Below are 16,393 nucleotides of genomic sequence, written 5' to 3' on the forward strand. Positions count from 1 at the left end.
TGCGTGTTTCCGGAAGACGTGGCGGCTCTCTCCTGGGTTGTTTCCCGGCTTCTTTTCTCCCCACTTTGCTTAACGCCCTGGGCGCCCGGAGGTGCTGTAGCCGTTCCCCTCACCGCTGCAGCCATGATCTCCTTAACGGACACCCAGAGTAAGCACTCGCCCCGGTATCCCCGCCTGGAGCCTCACACACCCGTTGCTCGAGCTCGTCTCGCTCGCCCGCCCCTCTGCCCGGGTCAATGAATGAAGCTCCGTGTTGGGGGCGGCGGCCTGCGGGACTGAGCGAGGGATGCGGGACTGGGAGGGCTGCCTTGAAGGGTCGGGGGCTGGACTTGCAGTGGCAGACCTGGTCTGGGAGGCGGGTCGGCGGGGTCTGGGGAGAAGTCCGATCTGGAGTGGGGGGAAGCCTTTGCTGAGCGTCTGTCTTGCACCAGGGTCTCGCCGCCCTCACCCCAGTGAGATGGACGCTTTGTTCCTGCAGATGGCCACAAGAGAAAGTTTGATGCGCGGTACCCGCGGTTCATCCTTGGGGACGTTTCTGCACATGACAAACTTGGGGTCCTCTACAAGTTACTGGCCGGTTGTTTGGGAGGCGGTATTTTAGATGTCACCTATTGTAGGTGTTTGGGTTTTTTAAAAATATGCTTACACTTAAATATTTTGAGTATTTCGCCTTTTGCCACCTCTGGAAACCTTCCAAAAATTCCTTGAAACGACTTCACTTTTCTACCACCTAATGTTTCCGCAGTAGTAAAAAGCCACTTTGTGTTCAGTTAAAGGATTTCTTTCCTTAATGTTGTATATTGTGCTTTGTGGTTTGTTTTATTATTTTAGCATTTCTTTCTGCCTACCACAGAGTTCTCCAGGCTTATTTTATATCTAAGGTTAGCATTGCTATCTGTTACCATTTCTTTCATTATAACACTTCTACTTTTCTCACGCTTTTGTCAATCTTAATAGTTTTTGTATTTACATATCTGCCCAACAGTGGGTCCTATCTTTTAATGGTCATGATAGTCTTTTTGTCTCACCTTGCTTTATCTGTCAAGATTTTTTTCTTAATTATGCTTAACTTACTTTGATTTTCAAGATTTTAAAATCTAAACAGTCTATTGAAAATAGAGTTTCATTTAAAATGCTCTATATTAAAGTGGAGTCTTAAAGTTTGGATTCAAGTCATGGCTGAGTTGAACTTGACAGAGCTTCTGTTTTGTCCTATATACACTACCACCCCAATCAGGTGCTTTTCCTTTCAGTGGCTGGATGGGTCTACACCTTGGTGCCACCTGCACTGACCCCTTTTGGTCTGTTGGCCTGCTCTGATCAGAAAACATAAAGTCCTTTTTTGTTTCTTTTTTTCCTTTTTTCTTTTCTTTCTTTTTTTCTCCTTTTTCCCCCCCTTACTGTTATAATAGAAACTAACAATTGTATAAAGGCATCTTCTTTTATTTTATCAAGTGCTTTCATGTAAATCATTACACTGAATTTTTATTAGAACCCTATAAGGCAGGGAGAGGTATATCTCTTCTATAAATTAAAAGAGGCTCAAAAGAAATTCAATGTGTGGTCATAAGGAAAGTGACAGAAGCAAGGCTTGATCCCAGGTCTCCTGGCTCAGAAACCTTTGTGTTCACTGGACCATACTAGCATCTAAGAAGACTTGACATAAATCTTATTTGAGATCTATCTTAGAATGATGTAATTCTTTCATAGCAAGAATAGTTGCAACAGTAGATATTTATCCTACACAATTATGCATTGATTTTTTTTTTTTTTGAGAGAGATTGTGTAGGATAGTGAGATCCTATTCTGTTTGTGATGCAGTGTTCTGTTCCTCTTGACTGAGACCCAAAATTAAATTAAGTTGTTTAGAGGAAATTAGGAGAATTGTATACCTAAATTGCTGAAATTTATTTCTAATTCTACTAATTAGAAGAAGTACTTAATCTCTACACAGTTATTCTAACTATAAAGTATTGTTTTTTTATCTGAGTCTGATTATTACACAGATTAAAACTATGAACTATTATCCTTTGCACAGAGATTCTCTTCTATGGAAGACTTATTATAGGGACAGGTGCCTGATTTACATTCTTCCAAAATCCAGAACCAGGGGATTGAGTTGGAATATGGGCAGAATAGGTAGGGAGTGTTCCCCCTTATTAAATTGATGAGAAAGGTTAAATTATACTCTTTGATGTTCATTTGCCATATGTTTTAGTTAGGACAGTGGATTGGAACACAAAATGGTTAGTGAACCAAAAGCTCTTGGATTTCAAATGGTGTTTGTGTGTGTGTGTTTAACTGCAGAAATTGGCCATCATTCAAGTGATTTGCCGAGATTATTCTGGAATCCTGATTCTGGGAGAGGGTGACAGAGCACTGAACAGAATCAATAGCAATTCATGATTGTTTTAAGGGATTCTATAATAGCACTCTCCCCACCCCCTCCATAAAAACACAAGATTTATTGAGGGGATGGAGTAGGGTATTTCCCATGCTGCCTGTAAATCTTTACATCATTATGTCACTTTGTCTGAAATTCTACCATAATATTCAGTTGAGTGGTTCAATTAGCTGATATTCAGTCGAGTTCTTTATAATGAAATTTTCTGTTTTTTAAAAGGCATAGGAAGAAAGAGAAAGCTAATATTAAAATTTTTAAATAAGATACCAAAATGTTAGTGATTGCTATTGGATTAAGTATATCTTTCCTTATAAAGTTTCCACAATAAGTTCTCTTTTTATTTTAGACAAATTTCATTAAGTTGTTTTTATTAGATTGTTCTTTAAAAAAAAAAAAAAAAAAACCACACACATGGGCAAGAGGAATGCAGATTTGATAGCTGCAAGAGAGGAAGGTAAATTTGTTTTTCTGGATATGATCCTGGTAATGAGCGGGCAACTCCATGTAGGGCTTTACTAACCAGAGGGCTTATGAATGCATAAGCCTAGGGAAGATGGGAATTTGGGAGATGAGAAAAGGGCACAGTGAGACCAGAAACTTTTGGCCCATTCAGGTCCGGAAATAACTTGGCAAGTACCAGTTTGGGCAAATATGTCACAGGCAACTGTCTGGATGAAATAGTTTTGGTTCCCCTGTTATGGTTTTAAGCTGTGGAGTCCAGAAACAGGGTTTGAATTCTAGCCTGACTCCGCACAACCACCACTCTTCCTGCCCAGCTGTCCCCCCACCTCCAAGGCACCACATACATACATTTGCTGATTCTATGAACAAAGATGAGTTCCTAATCTGTGATACGTGGGGCGGGTGCTACTTTTCACCTCACATTTTTGTTAAAAGAATTACAATATATTTGTATAAACATTTCAGTGAATATGAAACCATATCCAGATATTATCTTTTTTCACAGCAGTCAATTTTTAATACTTCTACTAACACCTACTTAGTTGTGTTAGGTAACAAACTAATCCTATTAAACTTGAGTCACCTAGAGATGCTTCTCCCAGAAGCTCAGTATGCTCCAGTGCCCTTGAATTTAATTTAATCAGACATATTTAACCTAAAAAAAAAGGTAAGAAAGTCCTGTAGGAAGGGGTATGATGTAATAGGTAAGCACAGGGACTGAGTCCAAATGGTTAGCCAGAAGTGTGACTCCAGTATATTAAGTCATCTCTCTAAACTCCTCTTACTCGATCTCTAAAATGATGTAATGATACCTACCTTGCAGTAGTATTGGGAGGATTAAGTTATGTAAGGCATGCAAAGCACCTCCTAATGGCTAATTCATGGTAAATTCTCAGTACATAGTAGGTGTATTTCTATATAATTCCTTTCCGCTGAACAAACCTCTCAAAATTTTTATGTAATCATTAGGACAATTTATGAAAAGTTGGAAGTTAGTCATACTCAAGTAACTCAGCTGTTGATGACTAAATCCTAACTACTAAATAGTTGTACAATGGAATTTTACTTGTTCTTTTGTCCATGTTTTCCTCTAGGAAATTATGTCTGACAGCTAAACAGTTATTTTGGTGAATTCTCTTAAGGGATTTAAGCATGAAAGCATTAGCTTCACATTTTCATAGGATTTTGTGTCTGTGGAATACATTTATCAGTGTATTTATAGACTAGTACCTGAATTCTTTTAGACTAACTTTGGGAGAAAAGGTAGCTGGAATGGAAGGCAGTAGATAACTGCAAATTGAGGACATGGGGGATATAGAAAAGGTATATGATAGAAGTATTCAACTCATCAGAACATTTTACAAGTCTTAATTTTTTTTTTTAAGTGGCTGTGACCTAGATTTGGGCTTTCTGGAGCCACAGCCAAAAAGTTAAGTAACAGATCAGAAATCATTAATGGTGTATTTAAAATTGAGTTTCCAGGGGCGCGTGGGGGACTCAGTCAGTTAAGCATCCTACTTCCGCTCAAGTCATGATCTCTCAGTTCGTGAGTTCCAGCCTCTCATAGGGCTCTGTGCTGACAGCTCGGAGCCTGCAGTCTGCTTCAGATTCTGTGTGTCTCTCTCTCTGCCTCTCTCCCACTTGTGCTCTGTCTCTCTCTCTGTCTCTCAAAAATAAATAAACATTAAAAAAATAAAATAAAATAAAATTGAGTTTCCAAAAATATGGTAGTTTTTGCTCTGATTGATTATTTCAAGCAGATAGTAAGCGTCTAGGTAAAATAAGGATTGGTGAGTATTTCCTGACAGCAAAACTAAAATGATCAAGGTGACTTAGTGGCTTATGCTTTTAGCATTAACAGAAAAGGACAACTGTAATCTTAGAAAGTTAGGAATCTTCAGACTGAAAAGAGAAGACCAAGAGAATGTGAAGGTAATAAAATTATTAGTTTTATATACAGGATGAACATAAACTTCAGTGCTTATGCTTCATTCACCATCAGATAGTACCTAGAAGAGATACAGGCATTTCGGAGTCTTTGAATAAAAAGAGTAAAACTCCAGAATATTAATATTAAGTACAACTGTGTTCTTTGAAACTCTGGAGTGCTGCTTTTGGGACTCGTACACTAAACGTGATTGGATTCATGGTTTAGGTAATTTATAGAAGATAAACCCATACCATCAAGAAGTTAAAAGTGATACATAACCTTCTGAAAATTAACTTTTGAGGATATGGCAATGTGATTCTCAAAATACTGTTGTTGTGAGAAGTGTATCATGGAGTGAAGTATACCGTGCAGACCCACTGTAACATTTCCACTGGGTTAAAGAAGGAGTTAGATGAAAAGAAGGAAGAAGTAACTGGAGATATTGTGCATTATCAATAATATCATAGAATATGAAAGAGATAAATAGTAAAAGTAAACTCATATATTTATGCCTGGTGCCAGAGGAGTTCTTGGGAGAGAAAAAATTTACAACCCAAGATTTAGAATCCTGATTATCTTTCTCTGTTATGCATATGTTTATGAGAAGTGCTGTCTCTCATAAATTCATATTTTATATGTTGAGGTTATTTGCTGATGTTACTTTGTTATAGACCTTAATGAATGTCATAAAGTTAACCTGCAATGTTAGGAACCTATTTTCTTATATCATCCAAAAGAAAAACTGAGAAACTTTCTTACTTAGTTTATAGGGATCTTAATGTAACTTTAATTTTTCTCTACCCTTAACTATATAATTTATATTGCAGAAATTGGAATGGGATTAACAGGATTTGGAGTGTTTTTCCTGTTCTTTGGAATGATTCTCTTTTTTGACAAAGCACTACTGGCTATTGGAAATGTGAGTTTTTCAATATATATTTTAACTAAATTCATAAGGAAATTTTAACTGCGAATGAATTATTGCCTGCTGTTAGGTTGGGGGGAAACAATTCCCTATTATTCCTGTAAAGATTCCTGTTAGCTTCTCTGTTTCCATCAGGAGTAAAACCTGTTTTCTGTTTAAATAAAAGGTAAACACTTAAAGAAGTTTTTGAATAACTACTCTGTTAAGTGTTTGATGTGTGATATACAATAGATTAAATCAAGGCTGCCTCTAAATAGGAGTTCAAAATAAATGACTTGGTAGCCCCCATGTCTTGGTAAATTTATAAATATGTTTAACTTAAAACATACGACCTTAGACATTTGGTTCAGTAGCATGAAATAGATTTTTAAAAGCCATTTAAACCTCTTAATATATCTGTATATTAAGAGTTGACTTCCTAAGAAACGTGTATATTGTTTATTTGGACTGTACTTTGTTGTCCATGTGTGGAGGTTGTGCAAGAGTGAAATATCTTAGAAGTGTGTATTACTGTTGGGCTTGTAATTGGAAATTGGAAGATATAAAGGGTAACAAAATTGTTCAAAATTGATAGGTTAATTAATAACATATAAGTAGCATTGGTATCTGAGAATACGAAGCTTAACCATTAGGTTCAATCAATATTTGTATGAAAATTTTTCATTAAACACAGTTATGAAATGGGGCACCTGGGAGGCTCAGTCGGTTAAGCCTTCAACCCTTGATTTCTGCTGAGGTCATGAACTCAAGGTTCGAGGGATTGGAAACCACCACCACCATCACCCTGTGGACGCTGAGCCATTCAGCCTGCTTAGTATTCTTTCTCTCCCTCTCACCCTCCCCTAATTATGTGTATGCGTGCACACGTGCGTGCACGCTTGCTCTCTCAAAAAAAAAAATAAGTAAATAAAAATTAAATAAAAATGTTTCATCCCATTAAAAAAAAAAAAAAAAAGATAGGAAGGAAGGCAAGTATTGGGAATAAAGCCTGGGAAAAAACAAGCTTTTACTAGATCACCATTTCTTGTTCACTATCTGAAAACATACAAAATATATATTTGAGAACGTGGCTTTATTTTTATTTCTGCCGCCACCAGATATTCTGGAATTAGTAAGACTAATTCCTCTTCCTGGCTTTTCATGGTTTCTTCCATCATCTTGGCCATGTCAGTACTTCTCCCACCCACAGAACACCTCTAGCCTAGGGTGAAGTGTGCAAAACCAGGAATACCTTCGGGTGACATATTTATGGGCAGCCTTCTTTTTTTGCCCTGCCTTTCATCTGCTTAGCCAAGCCCTCTCCATCTAGTTTACCTGGGAAAACCACTGCATGTACACATGCCCTTCGGTAACATCTAATCTTTAGTTCTCTTTTCTGCATTTAATCAAGATAGAAGAGGACTGAGAAGACTGGACTACAACCTACAACATTAGCATGCTTAGCACACTCCTTGGTTCTGCCTCTTCGTGTGCACTGTAGTTTTCTCCAGCCAGTTGCCCACACTAAGAGCCAGATGTATTTCTTTTTATTATATTTAGCTTTGACCTTGCTTTTCAAATTTATGCAGTGTGTGTAACTGCTTTTTCTATCTTGCATTTTCTTTCTCTCCTAGGTTTTATTTGTGGCTGGCTTGGCTTTTGTAATTGGTTTAGAAAGAACATTCAGATTCTTCTTCCAAAAACATAAAATGAAAGCGACAGGATTTTTCCTGGGTGGAGTATTTGTAGTCCTTATTGGTTGGCCTTTGATAGGCATGATCTTTGAAATTTATGGATTCTTTCTATTGTTCAGGTAAGGCAATTTTTTTATTTTACCTTTTCTCTTTCAATGAACCAGTACCTCAAATAATTATTACAAAAGCCCAGATATTTGCATCAGCATGAATACAAAGACCATAATTTTCTCAAATGGATTTTTGTTTACATTGAATCTTTTATTACAGCTTTAGATAATTCAGTCAACTATAAAAGTGTTTATCAAATGTATAAATAGTATACATTATCTTGTATTTTCAATGCAATAAAATTCATTTTATTGGGATTTTAAGGCACTGTCTTTCCTATTAAGGCACTGTGTCTGCTATTTTTATCAACTAAACAGTGGTACATACATACAGCATTTTAATACATAGAACCTAATACTGCATAGTTACTGCCACTTGATGACAATTCTTTTAGTACATACTCATATTAGAAAATTTTGTGCTAAATGAACTATGTTAGATTTTGATCAGTTAACATTTTACAAATGCTAGTTACTAAGTGAATAAATAATAGCATGCAATGTGAGAAAATACCTTTATATAAGGTAAGTTTATTTATTCAGGAAACGTATATCCTTTGTCTTCTATCTGCCAAATACCATATTCTTCATGGGAAGACATGAAAATGAATTGAGTGTCAAATCCGCCTTAGAAAATCTCTCATTTCTGATATGGGCACTAGACTATAAATATCCAGTAGTAGGGGAGCCTGGGTGGCTCAGTCGGTTAAGCATCTGACTTCAGTTCAGGTGATGATCTCATGTTTCATGGATTCGAGCCCCGCATCAGGCTCTGCACTGCTACAGAGCCTACTTAGGATTCTCACTTTCTCCTCTCTCTCTGCCCCTCTCCTGCTTGCACTTTCTGTCTCAAGATGAATAAATAACTTAAAAAAAAAAAGAATATAGTAGTAGTAATAATAGTAGTAATGCTGTTACAAATGTATAAGCAAAATACTATATGAGCATAATTAAGAAAGATCAAATCCAGGGAGAGGAAAGAAACATTACCACTAAAGGTAACATTTGAAATTTGAAGTCTCCAAAACATTTAAAATTTTAATAGGATCCTTTCTTTTTACTTGGTTAGCAATTGATTTTGATAATAAAGAATATGTAAGTTCTGAGAACCTTTTTTTCCTTCTTCCTAGGGGCTTCTTTCCTGTGGTCATTGGCTTTATTAGAAGAGTACCAGTCCTTGGATCCCTCTTGAATTTACCTGGAATTAGATCAGTAAGTAATCATGTATTAGAAATAAAATTTTTAAACCTACAAAATAAATACTGTGATGTTCTTTACTTCTAGAAATACAAGTAATTGATGTTTTTATTATGATATAAATTGTTACATTGCCATAGATTACCATGAATACCAGAGAAAATAATCATTTCTGACCTTATAAAACCTGGAATTTTGTTTCACTATATCCATTTAATATTCTTGTTTTATTTTTTTTTTTTAATGTAACTCAAATTTATATGCTGCCTTTCTCTTTGAAAGTTCTGGTACTTTTCAATTAACTTTTATATGATCTCTAATTTTAGAAGCCATTATATAAAAAGGACATCATTATTTCTAGTAAATATTATTTTCTTTCTTAGTATCACCAATAGCATGCATTAAGACAATTAAATCAAGCACTAATTATACTGGAAGTCAGATGATAAAATGCTGTTCCCAACTCTGTTCCACAGTTTGAATGATCTCATCAAATCTGTTCCTCCAAGATGGGCCATCAACATCCTAAAGTTGTTTACAGACATTTGTAGATGTTACTAACAAAGTCCATAGCATTTACTGGATTCTCAGAGAGCTAAAGGATGGCTCACCCACAGAAGAATAGGTACCACTGTAAGACAAAAATCTCATTTTCAACCTCAAGTCGATTTTAGAGTCAGAATATTACAGCCCAGACAACCTTGATGTTTGAAGTTACTTTTGGAGAGAGAATGTTGTGCTTTCTCTACACATAAATTTAACTGAAAATCCTAATGAATCCATGGTACTTTCAAAGCAACATTTAGTTTTAGTGCACCCATTACCTATTTATAATAATATAAAAGGTTGGAATATGTATATTCTGATTTCATTTGCATTAATCTCCAAACTCTTACTGTAGTAAATGTTGTTTTTACTTAGAATGGCTTTTGAATTTACTGAAACTTCTAGTTATGCAGTTGTAATCATTATTCATGTCCTTAATTTAAGGATCCTTCATTGTTTGCATAAACACCCAATGCTGTCAGTTATGTTTCCTATCATTATTACTTTCTTATAATAAATTCTTAAGTAAAAGTGTGAATAGTGAAATGAAAAGAAGGGTTAAATGATTGCTAGAGTTTGATAGTATTGTGACCACTTGGGTTACACAACTTTTAATATATCCACTAATTATTTTGTTTCAATATTTGCATCACCATCTGGAATGCTGAAGAAGGCCCAATTGCTTTATATTTGGGGTGGAGTAGCCAAAGTAAATAACCACTTAACATTAATGTGTGTTAAAATTTATATTCTGTAATTATTAATTTGTGCTTGCCTCATTACATCTATTTTTAATGTCATTGCCACTTTCAGTCTGAAGTCCAGAATACACATTTAAAGTATTTTTAGTCAATAGCTGTTGTTAATTGTTGAACTTAATGGAGTTAAATCTGTTTGTTCAAAGACTACATAGGCCCAGAAGAGATCCACAGTAATGGTCAGTGGAAATATCTTATTGGGTTCATTAATGCATGAATGGCTGACATTTCAGCTTTTTATTTTTTTATTGTTTTGTTAAGCTAGCAGTGTTACCTTCATTTTATCCAGTTTTTTTATTCATTGTGTTGCATTTCTTGTGTTGCACCCTTAAAGTCATATGCATAACATGTCATGCAAAAACAACCTTAGAAAAGAAAAATTTTTATACACATTTACATGTCAGAAGATTGTGGTGAGTAGTACTGGATTAACCATTGTCAGTCACACCTTAAATTGCCACGAATCTTACGACGTTGGGTTTTTTAAATCAACATATAAAATGTTGATATAATGTTTTTGTAATGCTCTGGGCTTTCTTTTAATTATCTGTTTTTCTTCTCCTTGCAGTTTGTAGATAAAGTTGGAGAAAGCAACAATATGGTATAACAACAAGTGAATTGAAGACTCATTTAAAATATTGTATTATTTATAAAATCCTTTGAAGAATATTCAGCACAAAATTAAATTACATGAAATAGCTTGTAATGTTCTTTACAGAAGTTTAAAACGCATAGTCTACAAAGTACCAATAGCAGTTAACAAAGAAGCAATGAGAACAGGCTTCTAATCAAGTGATCTGAGAAGTCAGCAAGCAAACTAAAGGAGATGAACTCTAGGTTACAGTACTTATTGAAACTCTTGAAGGCGATTTTTATTGTTTATCCACAATGTGCGAAGCACAGCCATCCTTGGAGAACTGTGGTGCCTGTTTCTTTCCTTTTTATTTTGAAGGTGCAGGAGCACGCATAGGCATTTGCTTTTTAGAAATATCCACTGGAATGGCAAAAATACTTCCAGTTGCACTGTGTCTCTGAAAGTGATGCATGAGTTAGATTGGATTATGTCATTTTAATGTATTAAAACCAAGGAAAACCCAGTTTTGATGTATGAATCACTTTTTTTTTGTAAACATATGGCTAAAATAAAACATTTGTGGTTCTTCTGATTCTTAATATTTTAGAGCCAGATGAAAACTGAACTAGATATTCGCTGTTGGAATACGCAAAGGTCATTTATTCTTTATAACTGAACACTCCAGAACTACTCATAAGTCTTGAGAGTCTAACTTGGTTATCTATATCCTACATTACATGTAAGCATCTAACAAAAAGCATTCTTAACCATGAAGTAGTCTGTTACATTGAATAGTCTTTTATTTAAGTTACTAAATGATGCAAACCAAATGGATTTTTCCATGTCATGGTGTAGTTTTCCTTTCTTTTTTGTTTTTGTTTTTGTTTTTGATTTTAGCAGTGGTTTTACTGTTTTGCTTTTCATAAATAACTATTGGTAATGTTTACTTTAAGATGTAATATGTTAAAAGGTTAAACTTACAGGTATTTGTTAAGGGCTTTTCATGTAAAATTGAGTTTTCCTTTACTTTTAGCTTTTTCATAACATAAACATCAATACGCATGACGAATGCTTCATAAGATGCTTTGTCTTGAGTTTATGGAGAAAATACCAGAATTCACATGCTAAAGTTAGTTTACTGTAATTAAATGGGCTATAGTTTCTTAAAAACATGACACTAAAAAAATATGTTGTTTTTCCTACTATTGATGTTTGACTGGCAGTAAGAAACAGTGGTTGTTTCTTGGTAGTTTTCCAAGTTGACAGCTTTTCTGCTAGATGTAAGAACACATTTCAACAGCCACAGTACTATTTGTTTTACCACTAATGATTGCATTATTTACCTTTTTTTTAACAGTTGCAAAGCTTTTTAATGCACAAAATCATAATTGAAATTTGTGATTTTTATTTAGAAACATGTCTACAAAATATATCATAGCTTATATTATTTTTAGTTAAATCTCAATACACAGGGAACTCCCATTCTTGCTTGTCGAAAGAAGGAAAGACTTGGTATGTAGTTTAATGGTTCAGTCTTGTGGATTACTGCCTTTTGGTACTGGCATTTGACTTATGACATAATCTGTGAAACTAGATGATATTGACAAAATGAGACTCCTACCTCAATAGTTCATGGAATAATAAGAGACCTAGTGTTGTGTCTAATGTTCTTCAAAAAAGTAATATCCTCATTTGGGAGAGTGTCAAATATATACATATTTTGGGGATCGACTTATACAAGTTGCCCTGTAGGACTCTTCTACATATTTTTGACTGATCCATATTATTTTCAGTGGCTAGATAATTCTACCTTTTTAGAACAAGAACAGTATCTGTTCATGTAAGGAACATCTGTATTATTTAACTCCTTTGTAGACATGAATTTCTATCAAAATGTTCTTTGCACTGTAACAGATAACTTTTTCAAAATCTTATTTCAGAAGCATTATTAGAAGTTATGTAAAGGATTTGATAATTTCCCAGTCCTTAGTAAGATTGAGAGGCTGGAGCAGTTTTCAGTTTTCAAAGAGTCCACAGTTAATATCAAATGTGAGTTTGGGACTGCTCGGCAGCACTGTATATTTCTTATTCATAACCACTGATGAGGCTCTATTTTTAAACATATTAGTCTTCTGACAGAAAGCACTGTACATTGTATTGTTTCTTCCTTTCCAAAATTAGCCTTCTGTCTTTGTGACAAAAATGTACTTTGATCATTGCTATAAAGATGGAGGAGAAGGTCTAATACTACTTAGCCTTAAGTGTATCTGGCATTGTTCAAATGTATTTTCTGTAACAGAAACATACTTGCAATGTTTTTCTTTTCCCCTTATAAATTGTAATTCCTGGAATACTGCTGCTTTAAAAAGTCTCACAGTCAGATTATATGATCTAACAATTGAATATTGTAAATACACTTGTCTTACCTCTCAATAAAAGGGTACTTTTCTATTAATTGGTGGTTGTCTTAGCTCCGGCTGCTATAACAAAATTCTGTAGACTGGGTAGCGTAAACAGACATTTGTTTCTCAGTTCTGGATGCTGGGAAGTCCAAAAAGACAGGTGAGGGTAGACTCATTTAGTGGTAAGGACCACAGCTGCCTTCTTGCTGTGCCCTTGTGTGGCAGACAGCTTTAGTCTCTTCATCTTTTTATAAGGACACTAATCCCATCATGGAGAGCTCATCTTCATGACCTCATCTAAACCTAACTACTTCCCCCAAAACCCAACCTCCAAATACCCTCATATTAAGGGTTAAGGTCTCAACATAATGAATTTGGGGAGGATACATATTCAGTCCTTAAGAGCAGTCAAATAAATCTTTATAATGAAATCCTAAAAAATTAGTTTAGCATTGCACAATAGCTTGCCTCATTTTTTTTTAAATTAGCCTTATATGCAGTTTCTTTTCTATAAAATGGTCATTGCATTTTTCATTTCCAAATTGTTTAGATGTACTCAAACCTTAGGTTAAAAAGTTGGCAGTTAGAAACTGGAGAAATGCGGGGCGCCTGGGTGGTTCAGTCGGTTGAGCGTCCGACTTCGGCTCAGGTCACGATCTCACGGTCTGTGAGTTCGAGCCCCGTGTCAGGCTCTGGGCTGATGGCTCAGAGCCTGGAGCCTGCTTCCGATTCTGTGTCTCCCTCTCTTTCTGCCCCTCCCCCGTTCATGCTCTGTCTCTGTCTCAAAAATAAATAAAATGTTAAAAAAAAAAAACTGGAGAAATGTTTAAATGATTTTTCTCAAAATGGAAAGAATAGTAACAATTCGTAAGTATTTTGTGACGAAACCACTTCTGCGGTGTTTTGATTATAAATTTTGGTAAGACCAAAAATCACTGCCTATGTCTACCACTTAAGGTACCCAATAAGTATTTGTTGAATCCAATAATTGAACGTTAAGTCTTGACTATTGTCCGGCAAACCAGAAGTCTTAAATCTGTTTATCTTTCTAACCTTGTCCTCTGTGCTAAAATGTTCCAACCTCTACGCTTCTGTTACCTGTACCCATGGAGGAGATTGGACACAGAAGTAGGATGCCCCAAACCCAACAACTGGGACACATTTTTTTCTTTTTTAATAGGCTTCACACCCAGCATGGGGCCCAACATAGGGCTTAAATTCACTACCATGTGATCAAGACCTGAGCTGAGATCAAGAGTTAGATGCTTAACGGACTGAGTGATCCACCCAGGAGCCTCTGGCACACTGGAAGACCACAACCTTGTCTTTATTAGCTCTCAAGACCAAATCAAAAGTGCACCTCTGTCATATCTTCTTTGACCCACTATACCGAAACATCTGGTCCATCCTTGTCCTCTCATAGAACTTTCCACTTGTTTTGTATTATTTGGTTATGGAAAAGAGATTCCCAAGGTTCAAAACCTTAAGTAAAAGAAAAACAGTAGACATTGGCCAATGAATAGGGAGTTTTATTTTGGATAGCAGGCCTTTTCTGTGTCCCTGAATCAGAAACTGGTAGCCCTTTGAGAAAGATACTTCTATTTGTGAGACAGCTGGCCTACGTGGCAGACTGGCCCTGGCATAGAATAAAGCCAAAGTAGAAGAGTGAACCAATGACCTCATTCATATATACCAAAATCCTCTATTCTGTCATCAAAGAAGTAATTTGGATATTTTATTAGTATAATAGCCATATTATCCAAGTAACTTTACCCAAAATAGGTGTGTTGCCTATATGAACACAATAATCACTAACCTTGTAAAAATATGATTTAAACAGTGACCATTATTGTGTAAATGGCCTGGGCACACTGCAGTCGATTGGAAGAATTCAGGTAGCATCAATAATACAGGCAAAATGGTCTTCGTTGAATATGTCTTTAAAAAAGGTTTAACCAATGGGTGCCTGGGTGGCTCAGTCAGATGAGCATCCGACTTCAGCTCAGGTCATGATCTCACGGTCTATGAGTTCAAGCCCCGCGTCGGGCTCTGTGCTGACAGCTCAGAGCCTGGAGCCTGCTTCAGATTCTATGTCTCCCTCTCTCTCTGCCCCTCCCCTGCTCATTCTCTCTCTCTCTCTCTCTCTCTCTCTCTCTCTCTCTCTCTCTCTCTCTGTCAAAAATAAATAAACATTAAAAATTTTGAAAAAAAAAAAAAAAGGTTTATCCAAGTTGTCTGGTGCCTGGTCATAATATCAGCAGAACAAAATTGAATGGTTTTATCCCTCAAGTGTTTTTTGATCAAGTAACTTTTCTTAGCCTATCTCTAAGTTTAGATATGTAAAAGTCCTAAAATGTTGTGATTTAACAAAAAATATATTGGGAGGCAATGCCATTTTAGAACAAATGCATTATGCCGCTTTTGATAAGACTACAATATTGATAATATGTCAAAACCATTCTCTTCGTTTGTGCGTATTACACTGAAAATGGCAGCTTTGACGTAAAGCATCTGCTTGTGAATTCATCAGCTAAACCTTTATAAACAAGCCACATCATACATTTTTCCTTCAAATTATAAATTCAAAACATGGTTTTATTGGTGATTCACTTTCCTGTCCCTCTTCCTAAAAATGTTTCTGTGTTTTTGGTAGGGAGAGGGGGAAGAGGCATTTTATTTGTTTGTTGAGTGACCTAACATTTGGGTTTCACTTAGGACTTCATTTGAAACAATATATAATTTTATTTAGTTTATTGCTCATTTTTGGAAGTTGCTACCATCCCTTGAAATTAAATCCTAAAATCTAATATTTAAAGAAATATTATGATTTTATCCAGTTTCAATGGTAACCTTTTAGTCCTTAGTTTTTAATGTTTTCCTTCTTCTAAGACCTTGGGAAACACTACAGGAGCAGCTTTGTCTCCTTCTTGCTTGACTTACGCTTTAAAGGGAATAAATATTCCTCGAGTTTCTACCTATAGACTACTTTCTATATTCCATTCTCATTTACTAACCTAACCTTATGTTCATGTCTTCACAGCTGGCAAGTCTAAATATCAAGTGCCCAAATCCTAATCTCTCTTACACAATCTATTTGCAGATAGAGAGCATCAGCCCCTCAAACTTCAATCCCAAATCAACTGTATCTGTTCTCTCCCCGTACACTCCCTGATATTTCTGTTGCTAGCCATTTTCCCAGCCACACAGACTCACAAAGTTTCATTTTTGTCACTTATATCATCTAAAGCTTTACTACTCAAAATGTCTCAGGATCAGTAGAGTAACATCCATCAGCATCACCGGGGAGTTTATTAGAAATGAGAATTTCAGACCTCACCCTAGCTGTACTAAATCAGAAACCGCATTTTTACAAGTTTTCCAAGTGATTCATATGCATTTTAGTTCCTGAGGA

General features: G+C 35.7%; 1 protein-coding gene across 1 annotated transcript; it reads left to right on the forward strand.

The window, feature by feature from the left end:
• The first annotated feature begins 6 nt into the window (after positions 1-6).
• On the forward strand, positions 7-13,034 carry GOLT1B (golgi transport 1B). Its single transcript, XM_042991903.1, has 5 exons — positions 7-148; positions 5,624-5,715; positions 7,335-7,513; positions 8,635-8,716; positions 10,574-13,034. Exons 1-5 carry the CDS (start codon positions 124-126, stop codon positions 10,610-10,612), a joined length of 417 nt encoding a protein of 138 aa, XP_042847837.1. The 5' UTR covers positions 7-123; the 3' UTR covers positions 10,613-13,034.
• The last annotated feature ends 3,359 nt before the right edge of the window (positions 13,035-16,393 follow it).

This window comes from Panthera tigris, chromosome B4 (assembly GCF_018350195.1).
Source record: "Panthera tigris isolate Pti1 chromosome B4, P.tigris_Pti1_mat1.1, whole genome shotgun sequence".
In the NCBI taxonomy this organism is placed as follows: Eukaryota; Metazoa; Chordata; class Mammalia; order Carnivora; family Felidae; genus Panthera; species Panthera tigris.